Source organism: Haliaeetus leucocephalus, unplaced genomic scaffold, assembly GCF_000737465.1.
Source record: "Haliaeetus leucocephalus isolate CR32 unplaced genomic scaffold, Haliaeetus_leucocephalus-4.0 Scaffold830, whole genome shotgun sequence".
In the NCBI taxonomy this organism is placed as follows: domain Eukaryota; kingdom Metazoa; phylum Chordata; class Aves; order Accipitriformes; family Accipitridae; genus Haliaeetus; species Haliaeetus leucocephalus.
Genome location: NW_010973266.1, coordinates 350242 through 366304, shown reverse-complemented (window position 1 = coordinate 366304; position 16063 = coordinate 350242). Strand labels below are relative to the sequence as shown.

The 16063-nt window shown below is 40.8% G+C and overlaps 1 protein-coding gene across 1 annotated transcript in view; it reads left to right on the top strand.

Annotated features, from left to right (window-relative positions):
* The window catches only part of INPP5A (inositol polyphosphate-5-phosphatase, 40kDa), a 198356-nt gene that overhangs the window by 78721 nt on the left and 103572 nt on the right, over window positions 1–16063 (top strand). Inside the window, exons 6-7 of the mRNA XM_010582007.1 lie at window positions 3538–3641; window positions 15606–15658. Of these exons, the coding sequence (XP_010580309.1) occupies window positions 3538–3641; window positions 15606–15658 (157 nt within the window). The remainder of the gene's footprint in view (window positions 1–3537; window positions 3642–15605; window positions 15659–16063) is intronic.

The following is a 16063-nucleotide window of genomic DNA, read 5'->3' as shown; positions in this document are numbered from 1 at the left end:
ATCCAAGGAAAGCAGGTGCTACACTGAATCGGTGTTGTAAGTCACCCGCTGTTCTCTTAAAGTAGAGCAGAATCAGTCTCCCAGTGTAGTGTTTGTAAAATATGACCCTGAAGGCTCCCATCTTTCAGGGAAAATGTAAAACTTGCCTCTTCTCTCATGACTATTGACATTTTCACAGTGTATTAAGCTCTTAAATCAGAGGAAAAATCCAAATGGATACAAACGTTCTCTGCACAAAAATCATTATGAAATTCTGGTTCTACTCAAAAGCATGCAAAAAAAGATGTTTATATACAATTCAATATTCCTGTAACGTCACTGTGTCTTTTCAAAATTCACTGCACAGTTGGATGTGACTGAATACAGTCTTTGGAAAAAAAAAGATGGTCTCTGTTTTTCAGTTCTCAGGAAGACATATTTGAGTTTTAAAATGATAACAATTTTCTCCTACAGCCTCACGTATTATTTGCTACAGCATAGGAGGTGTTGGGCTATTTTTACAGTGGTCAGGGGCCCAAAAGTTCACTTACATTTTAAACTATTGACAAGCTATTTGTTCTAAAGGGCCGTCATCCAATAGAGGGGTTTGCTGATTGGGGTATTAGGCCAGTTTCAGTCTACCACTTTGATTTACAGAAAGAATCTCATTTTCTCTGGTGTGAAATCAGAAACAGCCTGGTAGTTTTTTTACTTGGAGATACATGAGAAGGCATGCTTCTTTCCTCCTGCATTTGATTCTCAGCAGTCGTGTAAATGAATCACTGGTTCATATTAAGCATTGATGTTAATGTAAGTCGATGGTAAAGTGCCTCCTTTCTGCCAAGTGCTACCTTTTATTTAGGTTCTCACAGCAGAAGCCTTCAGTCCTTACGGTTCTGCCAAATGTTTTCTGTATCCTGAATGACATCGGGATCTTTTTGCTGACACTGTTAAAACTTAGTGAAGGAGGCATATCCATCCATGATCTACTTAGAATGATGCCACATTAGTTTATCAGGATATTTGTTTAGTCTTCCTGTGGGAGCCAGATCTCAAAGTGATTGGCACATAAAGAATGATACTTTCTTTTTTCCCTGAAGATATATTGCTACATTACAGTAAATGCTTCCTCAGATTATATAAAATATTTTATCTAGACAACTTAAAGTGACAAGTGTTTGTATTGCTTTGTATTTTCACCAGATATCCAGTATAACTGGACAGTTCAGGGCTCTTGATAATAGTTGTTTTGGAGTTTTTCTCTTATGCGTTCCTAGTCAAAACTCAGTCCAGCTGGGTAGTTCCAGCTTAGATGGTAGCTGTAAGATAGCTGCCAGGATTCCTGTGTTGGAGGAGTTTGGTAAATTAGGTCAGGTTCTTGTCTTTAGACATGCCAATACATTGCCCTGATCAGGAGAGAGACTGAGTACAAAGTGGATCAAGAAGCAGAACCTCTTGTTCATGAGCTGTATAGATCCATAGATTGATTGTTAAGGCTGAAGAGTCTGTGCTGTTTCTGTCTGTGATGTAACCATTCATTAAAGACTTTGGAAAGTGATGTGCTTTACCACTAAGTCTCTTTTACAAACACAGCACCCATTTCCACTTTAAATCCACATGTCAACCTCATGTGCTAATAGCCAGAAATGGATAATGGGAAAGAGGTGAGTAGCTACAGGGTCACAGAGCAGCTGATACAGGATTTGGATGGAGTGAATCCCCGTCATCTTCTGCATTTTCCCAGAGCAAGATTTTTACTTTCTTGGTTTGAAATAATCTGATCAGGAGAACTGATGCAGAAGGCCTAGTATCAGTCAAGGCCATTCAAAAATAAGACCCTTTTTTTTACTCTAAAGGTTTTCAAGTGACTACACAAATAGTTCAGAGTTGACTGAGCTGCCTGTATAAGCACAGAACATTTCAGGAGGAAATAAGAAAAAAAAAGAATGCCTTTTTGTCCTGAGATCTGATTATTATTGTTTTAATCATTTTCAGTCACTTAACTGACTAAGGAACACCCAACTGAAACTTGGCAATTTATGTTACTGGCCTTCTTGCCTGATGAAGGCTGACATGTAGGTAATGGGGAAGTTGGCAGTTGAAAATCTTTTCCACCCATGCATGCAGGGATGGCTGTACTGCATCAGACCACTGTTCTGTCTGGTCCAGTAACTGTTTCTAAACATAGCAGAGATCCAGAGGAAATCCTCTGATGCGCAGCTGTGAGGCAGTTGCACCTCAGGAGTCTGTTTTGGTTAGGTCGTGAAGCTTAACAACTGTCCTGTCTAAGTAAGGCTCTGTTCATGCATGTGTGATCTCTGTTGTAGTCCTAGGTATTTAAATAGTTATGAATATCCAGTCTTTTTCAGGATCTTGCTCAAGTCTGACAGTCTGGGGCACTAAGTTGCCCAGCAAAATAATGCCTTAAGTAGAAGATGAATTTCCTCTTTTTATCAGGTTTCGCATGGCTGTTTCTGAATATCATTGACTGGCCCCATTTCTGGTTTAGGACATAACAGAAGGGAATTTCTAATTTTCCTGTTCTAGATCAATCAGTAACCCACTTGGTTTTGGTGCAGCATACTCTCTGCTACTCTAACATCCCTGAGGGAAAACATTTAGTTTGTTCATAGAAGAACTTTTTTTCACATTTCTTGTTTTCTCTCAGGGCTTTGTAGTGTTTGAATTACTTCAGTGCATGACTTGAGGATGTCACCTTTCTTTGCAGAGACAAATCTTAATTAAAAACAAGTCTACCACATTTCAGTTCCACAAAAGGAATGGGCTGCTCAGCTTGTGGTCAACTCATCTTTCATTAGGAGTTCCACCAGCATTACTGGGTTAGTTCTAGAGTGACAAAAATCACACACCCCCCACTGACAAAGCTAGCCCAGCAGACGATATAAGTGTGGCCAAACACTAACTTGATGATGATTGTCAATATTGTTGATCTAAAGCAAAAGGCAAAAAGCTGAGATTATCTAAATGAATTATTATGTACTTGTTTGATGGGTAAAAGATGTGATTAATAATGTATTACAGATGTGCGTCAGTTGATGCTTAGGTAGGTAGACTTAGAATCTGAAAAAAAGAGTTGCTAGATAAAATGTACAGATAATCACTACTCATAAGTAACATTTTTCACGTTAATGTGTTTTGTATTAATTAATTTTTCTGGTAATTATCCAGCATAGATTGCTGGATGCTGGCCGAGGACACAAACAGGCATCTCCTGGAAGAACCAAGCCGGAAAGTTTGAGTGCAAGGGTGTACAGAGACCTGGTTCATAATTAGAGCTCCAACACTTTACAGTGCTCTGGATAGCAGAAATAACACTACCCATAACTGTATAGCTTAAAGATGTCTGATATAAACAAGTACGTTTGTACATGGTTTAGTGGTCTCTTTTTTTTCCACCCAGAACAGCTCAGTGCTTGCATATTTTTGCTAAGACCCTACCACCTATTTCGCAGATGCCACTGCTTTGCCAATGAGTGCTGTAATTTGCTTATAATGTTAAAGATATGTATGTTAATTTTGGTTTGTATCTCTTCCTAGCTAAGAAGTATAAAAAGGTTACTGGGAAAGAAATCTACTCAGACACTTTAGAAAGCACACCCATGCTGGAAAAAGAGAAGTTTCCACAGGATTATTTCCCTGAGGTACGTACAATCCTGTGGAGCATTCCCAAATGCTAGGTTTGATTCTGATTTGCTCTGATTACTTGAGTGCTGCTCTCAGTAATGTAAATAAGGTCAGAATTGAGTCTTGGGTTTTTATTTGTTTGTTTGTCAGTTTCTTGTCATCTATAATATATGTTTTAAGTCATTGCATGGATTTACCAAATTCAAATAGAGTTCTTTGTATAGTAGAGATTCTTGTGAAGGATGGAGACAGTGATGAAAAGACTTGTTTGTGCATTTACAACCGAAGAAATAGCACACAGTGCCAACTGCAAGTCTGTTTCAGGGATACTTACTCCTTGGCAGGGTGAGATGCGACTTTGAATGGATTCCATTTGCATTCAGTGGCAGCAGCTCTGTAATCGTGGTTGCAGCCGATACTGGTTTCTGCTCAGTACAGCTAGGTACTACTGCAGTCACTGCAAGTATGTAGGGAAAAGGTGGTTTCTTATTGGTGCAAGAATACACGTAACTTGAAAATATATTGATGTTTCCCTCTGACACTGCCTTCATACTCCATTTTTTTGTTGTTCTCTTAAGAACTGGGGAGTGCTGCATGTTTGAAGTTGAAGGTGGAGGTCTTGTCAAACCCAGAAACACAAGCACAGCTGAGGGTTTTCTTCCACTGCACCTGCAAGTGCAAATGCACCTGTAAATGCAGTCTTTGCCTGCAATTCTCTTCTTTGATGTTTGCTTTAGTTTCTCACTTTTAATTTCTTAGGAACATCTAGAACATGGGTGTTTAATGATTAGTGTTTACTACAAGCCAAGCGAATAAATTTGTTGAATTCCTATAACATTTGTGGATCAAACAGGCATGTTACTACTTTACATAAGGAAGAACTAAATAAACTTTAAACATTAATTTAGAATTTGTAAATATACACAGTTAGAGATGTTTACATAGTGTGTGTGTGCTTGGAAGAGCATTGCATAAATAATTACAGGGTTGTTGGAATGTAGGTTATTCTTTTTCTTGACTTCGACACTAAATTATTTATTTTTATATTCTGTATCTCTATACTGGAAGGGAAATTGCCTTTGACATAATTTTACTAGCTTTTACCTCCTGTGAATAAACATCTTAAATACTTCTTTGAAGTTAAGTGTTATATTGTTTTGAAGGAACTTCAAGCGGTTACTTGGATAGTTGTTTTTCTCCTCCATCAGCAATAAACTGTAGCAGTATGGGTAATTGACAACGTAAGTAGGAAACGAACAGTGCTGTTGAATGATTTGATTGTAATACTGAGAGCACTGAACAGCAGTGTGTGAGCGCTGTTGTCACGCTTAACAGAAATAGGCCAAATTATGGATTGTTCATTGATACCCAGGAAGAATTATTTCCATGGTTATTTCACTGCTGTTGTTTCATCGTGAGACTGGCAAATTTGTAACTTGTTCAGCACCGTTTATTACTGCCTCTTACATGAACAATTCTTCACAGTCTCTTGGAGAAATGGTTGAGTCTAGTGGCTTTCCCCCACTGTTTTGTGGACCAAGGGTTGTGTTCGTTTCTTGTGGGTGCTCAGGGATCAGTTGGCCCCACGTTTGTATTTAGAGCAATAGCTACTATATTCAATACACCCTGCAGTGCTGCTTTAGGTACAGGATTATTAGGTCCATAACCCAAGAAGCAGCTCAGTACCTTTTGGAGATCTGACACCTTCATACTGTTCCCATTCGTTACGTTACCTTAAATTACTTTTCTAAGGAGAAAGCACCATGTTCTGGTGTTGTCAGGGATACTATTTACCTGGAGGGGGAATAATAAGAAAGGAGAGAATCCACAAACACTTGCAATTAAGATAGGAACAAATCCCTGAAGCACCTTGAAAGTTTAGTTCTGTTCCTGCACACAGCACAACTGCTTGTAATAGTGTTGTGGCAAGACTTGTAGAACAGACTGTGGGATTTACCCATTTTATTTCAGAGCTTCAAGCAGTGGGAAAGTGGTATGGACTCTCCAGGACTACAATAATGCAGATAATAGCAGCATCAATATTTACAGTTCTGTGATTTTCCGTGCTCATTTGGTGTGCAACCTAGCATAGCCCAAACCAGTGTATTTTTCACATGACTTGAAAATTTAGAAAATAATTGTGATGATTTTTACACTATGCTGTTTTTCATTTTGGACTGAAGACCAAAGAGTCTCTCAAGCACACATAAGTACAGCAACATCAAAAAAACAACAGTGACATAGTTTTGATTCTCATATACCTGTTTCTATTTTTAAGGCTAAAATTAATCTCGTGATCACCCATTTCCTTCCTAGACAAGTGTTGGTTATAACTATGCTAATTAAAAGACCACAAAATAATGTGTATTTTGAAAATTTAAGCTGACACAGCAGAATGCGTGAGCAGCATATCTGCCCAAACGTTACATTTTCATGCTCTTGTGTGTTTTAGCCAGACTTCTCATATCACATTTACAATGTTTTGTGTGAGAAATGGTTTAAGACTGATTCCTTTTCTTTTTATTACTGCTGCTTAAGGATGATCTAAAAGTAATTACAATGATTGAGGCATAATGCAATTCAAAATAATTACAGCCCACTGCATATAAAACTAACAAAACTTTCTGTCTTGATTTATGGGTACTCTTGGCTAGGCATAAGACTCAAATGATGCCTCTGGGAGCAACACTCTAGATAATGTTAGGCCATTTAAAAAAAAGCAGATTTGTGTAGTCTATCAGGCCTGAGTAATTTTTTTTTTCCCATAGTGAGAAATTGGTTGTTATCATAGATCACAGATACTGCTCAAAGCTCTTATGAAAGATGAATTAATTTCACTAATGCTTTAATGCAAACCTTTCATGGAGAAGGCTGTATGGTGATAACCTTACTGCGGTCTCTCCTTTCTCAATGATGATTTATGTTGTCTTTTAGTAGATGAAACTGCCTGTATTCACAATCCATCTGCTGGCTAAAGGAATCCTATTAACAGAGGATCTGAGAAGAGACTTAATACTGTAAGGTGAAAGATGTGGTATCCCCTTTCTGGGACATGAAGTAGGAATTTTTTTTCCTATTTTAAAATGTAGATACCTCTCTGAGAGTGTACAGATGATCTATATCATCTCTACCTGTTTTTATGCTGGCTTACAGATGGTGGATCAGCTAGTGACTATCTGTTAAAGTCAAAATAAAGATTGCTGCTTTGAAATCTGCAATAAGAAACAATTTCCTCTTTCCTGCTTCCCAAGCTATAGTTCTCCTTTGAAGTCTGTTTCCAAAAGTTTCTTCTTTCCAAATACTGTATTTGGAAATACTAAAGCATGTCAGTTATCCAAAATATGTAAGGCATGTTGTTCAGCTGCAGTATATATCTAAGGTGAAGGATGACATTTTTATATTTAAGATGTTAAACAGTGGTTCAGCTGCTGGGCTGTATTAGGTCCAAAGCCTATTAACTTTTGCATTCTTAATGTTAAATAGACAAATTATTAATAAGTGAATTATTTATTGACGTTAAAGGAATTAAGTAAGTGTGTTCAAGTAATGGGTATCTAAAGGTCATTTACAGGTTGCGGTGGGGGAATATACAAATTACACAATAAAACAAGTGTCATTTTATGATATAGAGGCATAGGTGTCCTTGCTTTATTCAGCCTAGGCTGGGTGATACTCTCCAGCACGAGCTGAAGTACTCCCCAGTCTCCTCTGCTAGCTTTTACTTGGGCCAAGTAAAAGGCCCAAGCCATCATGTTTCCATCCATCACTATTGCTTTTGTAACTGTTTTAAGTCATATGCTCCAACAATAATATGGTTTGGCTGTATAGATAAGTCCTAAAGAAAATCTTAATTGGAAGACAATATGGTCAAATACTGAGCTAGGCTTATCCTGACCATAGCAGCAAATACGCTGCAAGACAGGGGTTCTGATTTTGTCATTTTGGGATAAGTCATGTAACCTTGCTGTTGGTGGTTCTGTGTCGCGTTATCACCATGCTGCTATTATCTTAATAGTGTAAATTTTATTTTGCAGTTATCTGCCTTTAATGTCTATTTTATAAAATAAGTTTTGTAATGATTCTGCATTCTCAGAAAAAGTGAAATAAGGTACTGAATTACCATCATACTTTGGGTTCGGAGTCTAAAATTTAGGTCCATTGTTTATACTTGTGGTGGGCTGACCCTGGCTGGAAGCCAGGTGCCCACCAAAGCTGCTATGTCACTCCCCCCCCTCAGCTGGGCAGGGGAGAGAAAATAGAATGAAAGGCTCATGAGTCGAATTAAGGACAGGGAGAGACCACTCACTAATTACCATCATAGGCAAAACAGACTCAACTTGGGGAAAATTAACTTAATTTACTGCCTATCAAACCAGAGTATGGTAATGAGAAATAAAACCAAATCTTAAAACACCTTCCCCCCACCCCTCCCTTCTTCCCAGGCACAGCTTCACTCCCAAATTGTCCACGTCCTCCCCACCAGCAGCGCAAGGGGACAGGGAATGGGGGTTAGGGTCAGTTCATCACACCTTTTCTCTGCCGCTCCTTCCGGCTCAGGAGGAGGACTCCTCACTCTTCCCCTGCTCCAGCATGGGGTCCCTCCCACAGGATACAGTTCTCCATGAACTTCTCCAACATGGGTCCTTCCCACGGGCTGCAGTTCTTCACAAACTGCTCCAGCGTGGGTCCTTCCCACGGGGTGCAGTCCTCCAGGCACAGACTGCTCCAGCATGGGTCCCTGCGGGGTCACAAGTCCTGCCAGCAAACCTGCTCCAGCATGGGCTCCTCTCTCCACAGGGCCACAGGTCCTGCCAGGAGCCTGCTCCAGCGTGGGCTTCCCATGGGGTCACAGCCTCCTTTGGGCATCCCCCTGCTCTGGCGTGGGGTCCTCCCCAGGCTGCAGGTGGAGATATGACTTTACATCCCTGCTCCTGCGTTCCCCTTTACCCACTTGGTCCTTCAAGGTTCTCCCAACAGGTGAAAAAGGGACCCCTGAAATCTCTGCCCCACCACGTATATACTTGTAGCTATTGCTTCCACAGGCCTTCTGCCAACTTGCCATGGTAACTTACAGCTTTCTTGCAAGTAAATACTTAACTTGATCTCTCTTTGAAAAGTTGCATCATTATTGTATTTCTGTCTTCTTAAATAATTTTTAGTGAAGAAATTATGTATTGCTACTGGTTGTCTCCTTCATTGGTGATGTGTGTAGGAAGAAGCTGGCAGCAATAATGAGTTGTATGTCCCATGGTTTTGTGTATAAAAATAAGCAGAGCAAGTGTAGGTTTTATCACGTACTTCTTATGTTTGCTTACATCATGCACGGATACTTAAATGTGATCTTCCAATAGATATATTCTTACTAAATTCTTTATACTGTATTTTCTGGTAAATAAAGGGTAATGAAAGCATTATGTGAAAAAGCAAATTTATCAATTAAATTACTACACTACATAATAGACTTTGTCATTAGATAGATTGACTTCATATTCTTAAGCTCTCACTATATGTTTTTTTGATGAGTGCCATAGATATTTTCATTTACAGACTTTTAAATTTATGTAATGACTTCTAAAAATCTTTAGCAGTAAAAATATGACTGATAGTGCTGTTACAATGCTTGATAGTGCTCAAAGGCTGAATTGGGCTTGAATTTCCCATATACTGCGTATTATTCTGAAATACAGGGAAATTAGAAAGGTACTTTGAGCAGTTTGTGTACAAACTCCTAAAAACACAAGAGCATAAATTCTTTAGTTCTGTAAACTGATCTAAGGAAAGAAAGGAAGTAATTTGGGGGCAGGAACTACATTCTGCATGTTTTTTATGGAAAGTTGTCATAATACACGCTCCCTTTCCTGGTTAGTTAAACACTGAGTATATTGTGAGTATGTGAAACAGAGGTTCCTGCGTGAGGCTTTGAGGAGGAGTTTTTCTCACCGCAGTGGTGCGGGCCTGTTAATGCCGAACATCGCTTGGTGCCTCAGTTGTTCTTGCTGCTCAGTATTGAGCTGCTTCGTGTACAAGATTTCCCATCTTCCTCTGAACTGTGGTGTTCCTTTAAGAAGCTGCAATTACACTGCAGTCATTGCCACTTTAATATGTCTTTCCTTCATGCCCCTGCTTTGTATGGTTGAATAAACCCTTGCTGGGTCACTATTTAATTTGATATGGTCCCTCTCAGTAAAATGATGGAGAAAAGATGAATTAAGGCTCTGTGCTAGTCATTATCAATCATGGTTTGTGTGCATTACTTATTGCTCACAGTGCTTTTTGACATTAGCCCTCTATAACCTCTCTCTTCATGTTAATGTTGTCTAGAGGTCCTTTTACCCGATGTAGCAGAGGTTATTTATGTAGGTGGTGTTTCTAGGGGGTTTTAAAAGGTCAGCACGATCTCCTGAGAGACTCTGTTCACAAAGAAAAGGCTGGCAGAATGTAACTACAAGTTTTCAAATAGTGATTTTTGAATTTATTTTTTTTAAGGACTTCTAATAGGTGTCAGAATTTCAGTTACATTTATTAAAGTAAATTTTTGGCAAAATAGCCTCTAATATGTACTACTGCCCTTAAAACCAGTATTTGCAGTGTATGTGTGAGGAAATGCCAAGCTACTACAAGAAATTCTGTATTTTACCACGTCATGAAATATAAATTGTGTTGCAAATTCCTTTTAATTGGCTTGTATCAGTGTAGGCTTGAATGAAACAAAATAAGGCAGCAGTGCCAAGGGGTGGGCATACTTTATACTGGTATTGCTTGTGCTGGTGAGGTTGTCAGTGGCAGAATCAGAGTAAATCCTGTGAGATGGCCTGCTGGAGAAGTGGATGATGATTGACAACAAGACTCTTGGTCTCATGCACTTTGGTTGCACAAAACCTTAAGGTAATTGTGCGTGCATGAGCCTGTGGCAGTAGTCAGGGCACATCGAAGGGAGAAAGGGATCTGGCTGATATCATTGGGAGGCTTCTTACTGCCATCTTAAAAGGGAGAGGTTCCTGAGGGCTGGGAAAACACAAATGTCATAGCCGTTTTCAGGAAGGGTCCCAGGTGGCCTCTGCTCCATCATGGGAAGGTGATGGAGCAAATCTTCCTGGATGACCAGTTGCATGGACAGGGGGAGTGCTGTGGATGTTGTATGCATTGACTCTAGCAAGGCCTTCGATGCCCTCTCTCACAGTATCCTTGAAGCCCAGTTGGTGACGTGTACTGGGTAGGTGGAGTGTAAGATGGCTAGAAAGTTGGCCAACCACCAGGCTCACAGGGTGGTGAACAAAGTCCAGCTGGCAGCTGGTGGTGTTCCTCAGGGCTTGATTCTGGGATCTGTGCTATTCAACACCTTTGTTAACAGCTTGCAGAACAGGATGGAGCGCACACTCAACTTTGCAGATGATGTCAAGTGGGGGGAGCAGTCAATATGCTGGAGGGCAGGGCTGCTGTTCAGAGGGACTTCAACAGACTGAAGAAATGTGTCTGACGGGAACCTCATGGAGTTCAGCAAAGGTTAAAGCCAAGCCTTGTCCCTGGGATGGGATAACCTTATAAAGCAGTATAGGCTGGAGGTGACTATCCAGAAAACAGAAGAGGACCTGGATCTTGTTCGACAGCAAGTTGAACATGAGCCAGCACTGCACTTTGGTGGCAAAGACGACCAGCAGCATCCCAGGATGTGTTAGGTCCCAGGAAGGGAGTCCTCCATCTGTTTGGCAGTCCAAGGCTACATCACAACTCCAGTGTCTTGTTTGGGAGCCCCTGTACCAGACAGATGTGAGTAAACTGGATCAAGCATAGCAGAGGCACCTCTGGGGCTGGAGCACAGGCTGCGGGGGGAGGAGAGGCCAGAGAGCCCATCTGTGCCGCCAGGAGAGGGAGGTGATGGGGGACTATGCTGCTGGCTGCACTGGCCAGCTGGTGACTCTTGATGGATGGGACCAGGTGCCTCTGGGTGGTGTGCCAGCAATAGGACAAGGGGCAGCAGTCACCAGCTGCAGCAAGGGAAAATCTGGCTAAATCTGGGAAAAGATTTCACCATGAGGGTAAACAACAGAAGAGGGGCCCAGATCAGTTGTGGAATCACTGTCCTTGGAGATGCTCAAAAGCCAACTGGATATGGCTCTAACCAACATGATCTAGTTGGCCATCTTTTGAAGTACCTATTATGTTGCCAAAGAGGAAATAGCAAATGAAAAATGACAGCTTGATTGAAGACATTATCTTGGGCCACATCATAGGCTTGGACTATTTGATTTTAAGTTCTGTGTATTGTTCTTCAGTAATTAAAAGTTCAATATAGTTATTTTTAAGAATGAAATGACAGAGCTCCCCTTTTTTGATTGAGATTAGATTTAAGCCAATCTTGAATGCTTTTAGCGTTTTTTTTCATTGTTTTGCTTTTGAATAAATGCTGACATTTTGCCAAATCTCAACTTATAACTGCTGTCATGATCATCACAGAAACTGTGAATAGAAGACACCTTATTGGATTGTGGGGTTTGTAGTTCAGCCTTGAAAGCTGGACTGTTAGGAAGATTTGGTGTGTTAGCCCTGCAGCCAGCCCTTCCCTGATTGACCAGAGTGACTGCTGGATCCACAGAAGAGGTTATTTTTTAGTGCTGAAAAATTTTTTACAATAAAGTAGATAGTAGACAGTCAATACAGAGCTTTTCTCAGTACAGCTGCAGTTTAAGAAAAATCAGAAGTTGGGCTCTCCTAAGACAAAAGTAATAAGGATTCAGAGAAATCAGTTCACTTCTTAACGTATCCATCAGCTGGATTTCGGAGTAGTGAACAGTTAGGATTTCCTCCCCAAATACGGCCTTATTAGACCTAGGCAAATTTACTTGCTTTCAAAAGCCCAAATTCTGAAAAGATTTAAGCACCTATAAGCATCAACAAGCAACTGATGTTAATTACTAAATATCTCAAAAACACTTATCCCCCATCATCTGTAGTTACAGAATTGATGCAGTCAGCTGCCAGGAGTCACCAGACACATCTGCAGGGGGGTGGTGGTGTAAACTTTGTATATGCTCAGGAGAGAAGTCCATTTATTCTGTATAATCCTTCTGGGTTTAGGAGGTTTTTCTCCTTTTTGGCTATAGGAAATCTTTACATTTGGCTAAACATTTCTTTTGTTAATTTTTATTCCCTCTTAATATATGTCCTGTAAGCTACTGAAAGCCAGCTGTAATTAGAGACATAAGTCAAGAAGAAAGTTGTTCACTGTGTGTCCACAATATCAAAATACAAATTTTGATTCATTGCATGAAGGACTGTTGTTAGTCACTGTTCTTGGACTTGACGGTCTTGAGAGGACTACTTCCTTGTACTGCCCACTGCTGTAGCAATGCAAAGCTGATAAAATTTGTGCAGGAAAAGCCTCCAACCCTTCTTTGGCAGGGCCAGCACAGCTGGGTCCTCAGGTAAGCAGCCAAGCTGCAATTTTCCCTGCGGCTCTCGCAGTAAAGCTTGGCTCTAGCAGCCTGTGTACGAAGGCCCCACAAGCCTGCAGAAGGGTGATTCTGAAATTGCCACCTGAAATAAGAAATACTAAAAACGGCTTTCCCAAAATCTGGAGTACATAACTGCGCATAAATTTTGTAGGCAATTTTTTACTTCTTAGTTTTGTAGCATGTATATAACACTTTTTCCACAAAATTACAAGCTCTGAAGTTGAGTGCAATCAATGATCGCAAGTAACTTTATACATTTTCCTGGGTTTGGATAGAAGGGAACTTCGTATCGGTAAATAGTTTTTACATTCAAGCTTTCAAGAATAAGCTATTATTTATTCAGTAAAATAAACACTTTAAAGTCTTCATAAGCCTATTTTGAATGCATGGAGAACCCCAATGGGACAGGGGCCCTAGTAAAGGAGTGGCGTTATGTCTGGTTGGTCTTGACTGTGGTTACCATGTTTGTGCCTGAAGAGGGGAGGAGGTGGGAGATAGGTAACTGTTCTCTGAAGGGTGATCAGGAAACATCCCATTTAGATTTTGCGAGGCACTTCACTATCTCAGCAGTATTTAGGACTTCAGAATTTCATGAGCACTGTCTGTTCACAGTGAGGTGGGTAAATACATCAGGCAAGTCTCTTCTGAAGGTAGTGCCTTAGGAGAGGCTTAGGAGAGTGATACCCCTGAATGGGGGGATGCTCTGCTACAGCTGGCGCTTTATTTGTAATAAGGAGTTGCAGTCTTTTGCTACAAAATCATTGGCATCATTATTTAGGCCTGTCTGTTGCAATATTCATTACCAGAGAACATTAGCCTAGCCCCACATTCATTGTTAACAGTGAATAAATAGGATGCAGAATCATGTCTTTTTGTGGGAGGTTGTAATTTATGGCAGCGTCTTAGGAGTGGTGCTGAAAAAATCCTTTTGCTGTATCATAAGTGCCGTATGTTGGCATGAGCTGATTTGTGGCTTTCTCGCAGATGTTGCAGTTTTGATAAATGTAATGTTTTACCATTATTTAAATTCCCCTTAACTTTTATAGAAATACTGGGTGGGTTGGCTCAGCAGGAGAAATAGCTTTCTAGCAGATCTCATTCATTTTAATTCGATGTAAATCTCTGATGACATTTTACAGTTCAGGTAAAATTACAAAGAAGCCAAGACATTTGTGAATAGGCAGTAAGAATTTGCTGGTTTAGGCTAGGCATAAATACAGTTGTAAAGCTTTCCTAATTGGTTATCTTTCATCTATAAACAACTACCAGGGCTTGTATTAATTTTACACATAAGTTTATAACTGCTGCAGGACCAAAAATAAAATAATTCCAGGATTTTGCTGGGTAAAAAACTGGCTGGATGGACGAGCCCAGAGGGTTGTGGTGAATGGAGTTCAGTCCAGTTGGTGGCAGGTCACAAGTGGTGTTCCCCAGGGCTCAGTATTGGGGCCACTTCTGTTTAATATCTTTATTAATGATCTGGACGAGACGATCGGGTGCACCCTCAGCAAGTTTGCAGATGACATCAAGTTGGGAGGGAGGGTTAATCTGCTCAAGGGTAGGGAGGCTCTACAGAGGGATCTGGACAGGCTGGATCAATGGGCCAAGGCCAATTGTATGAGGTTCAACAAGGCCGAGTGCTGGGTCCTGCACTTGGGTCACAACAACCCCATACAGGCTACAGGCTTGGGGAAGAGTGGCTGGAAAGCTGCCCAGCAGAGAAAGACCTGGGGGTGCTGATCAACAGCCAGCTCAATATGAGCCAGCAGTGTGCCCAGGTGGCCAATAACATCCTGGCTTATATCAGAAATAGTGTGGCCAGCAGGACTAGGGCAGTGGTCGTACCCCTGTACTCGGCACTGGTGAGGTGACACCTTGAGTCCTGTGTTCAGTTTTGGGCCCCTCACTACAGGAAGGACATTGAGGTGCTGGAGCGTGTCCAGAGAAGGGCAACCGAGCTGGTGAAGGGCCTGGAGCACAAGTCTTAGGAGGAGCGGCTGAGGGAACTGAGGTTGTTTAGCCTGGAGAAAGGGAGGCTGAGGGGAGACCTTATCGCTCTCTACAACTACCTGAAAGGAGGGTGTAGCGAGGTGGGTACTGGTCTCTTCTCCCAAGTAACTAGTGATAGGACGAGAAGAAACGGCCTCAAGTTGCACCTGGGGAAGTTTAGATTGGATATTAGGAAACATGTCTTCACCAAAAGGGTTGTCAGGCGTTGGAACAGGCTTCCCAGGGAAGTGGTAGAGTCACCATCCCTGGAGGTATTCAAAAAGCGCGTAGACAAGGCACTTCAGGACATGGTTTAGTGGGCATGGTTGATGGTTGGACTGGATGATCTTAAAGGTCTTTTCCAACCTAAATGATTCTATGATTTATGAGAGACACAATATATGTTTTCAAGTTGGTGTGTACTGCTTATTAGTTACAGCATATGGATGAACTTTGTTTTATTTTGTTCTCTGTATAAGTACGTTTCACTTTCACAGTAATCCTTTACTTAAGGTGACTGATTATTTGCTTATTTTTCAGTGCAAGTGGTCCAGAAAAGGTTTCATTCGAACAAGATGGTGTATTACTGATTGGTAAGTTGCATCTTTAAGTTATTTCTGATTATGTGTATATTATGTATGTTTTTGTTAACAACTATTTCAAAGAAGGTGTTCATATGTATAGATTGGTCTATTCATAGAACAGATTGGTTCCAGAACAGTTGCTTTTCTTTATTATTTATTGAACACATAATGCTCAGTAAGTTGTAATGATGCATAACAAAATGTGATGTTAATATTCACGTGCATGTGCAGTTAGCATGGGATAATTCAGGTCATAAGCAACCTCTCAATCAAGCATGATCAAAAAAGCTTGATGTCTGTGACCAAGGCCACAGGAGTCACAATGCAGAAATAAAGGCATCCTTCCACGACTGCTCCCCATCACGCCTGATACAGCCAAGGCTCTACAGTGTCTCACCCGGGTCAGATACCTGT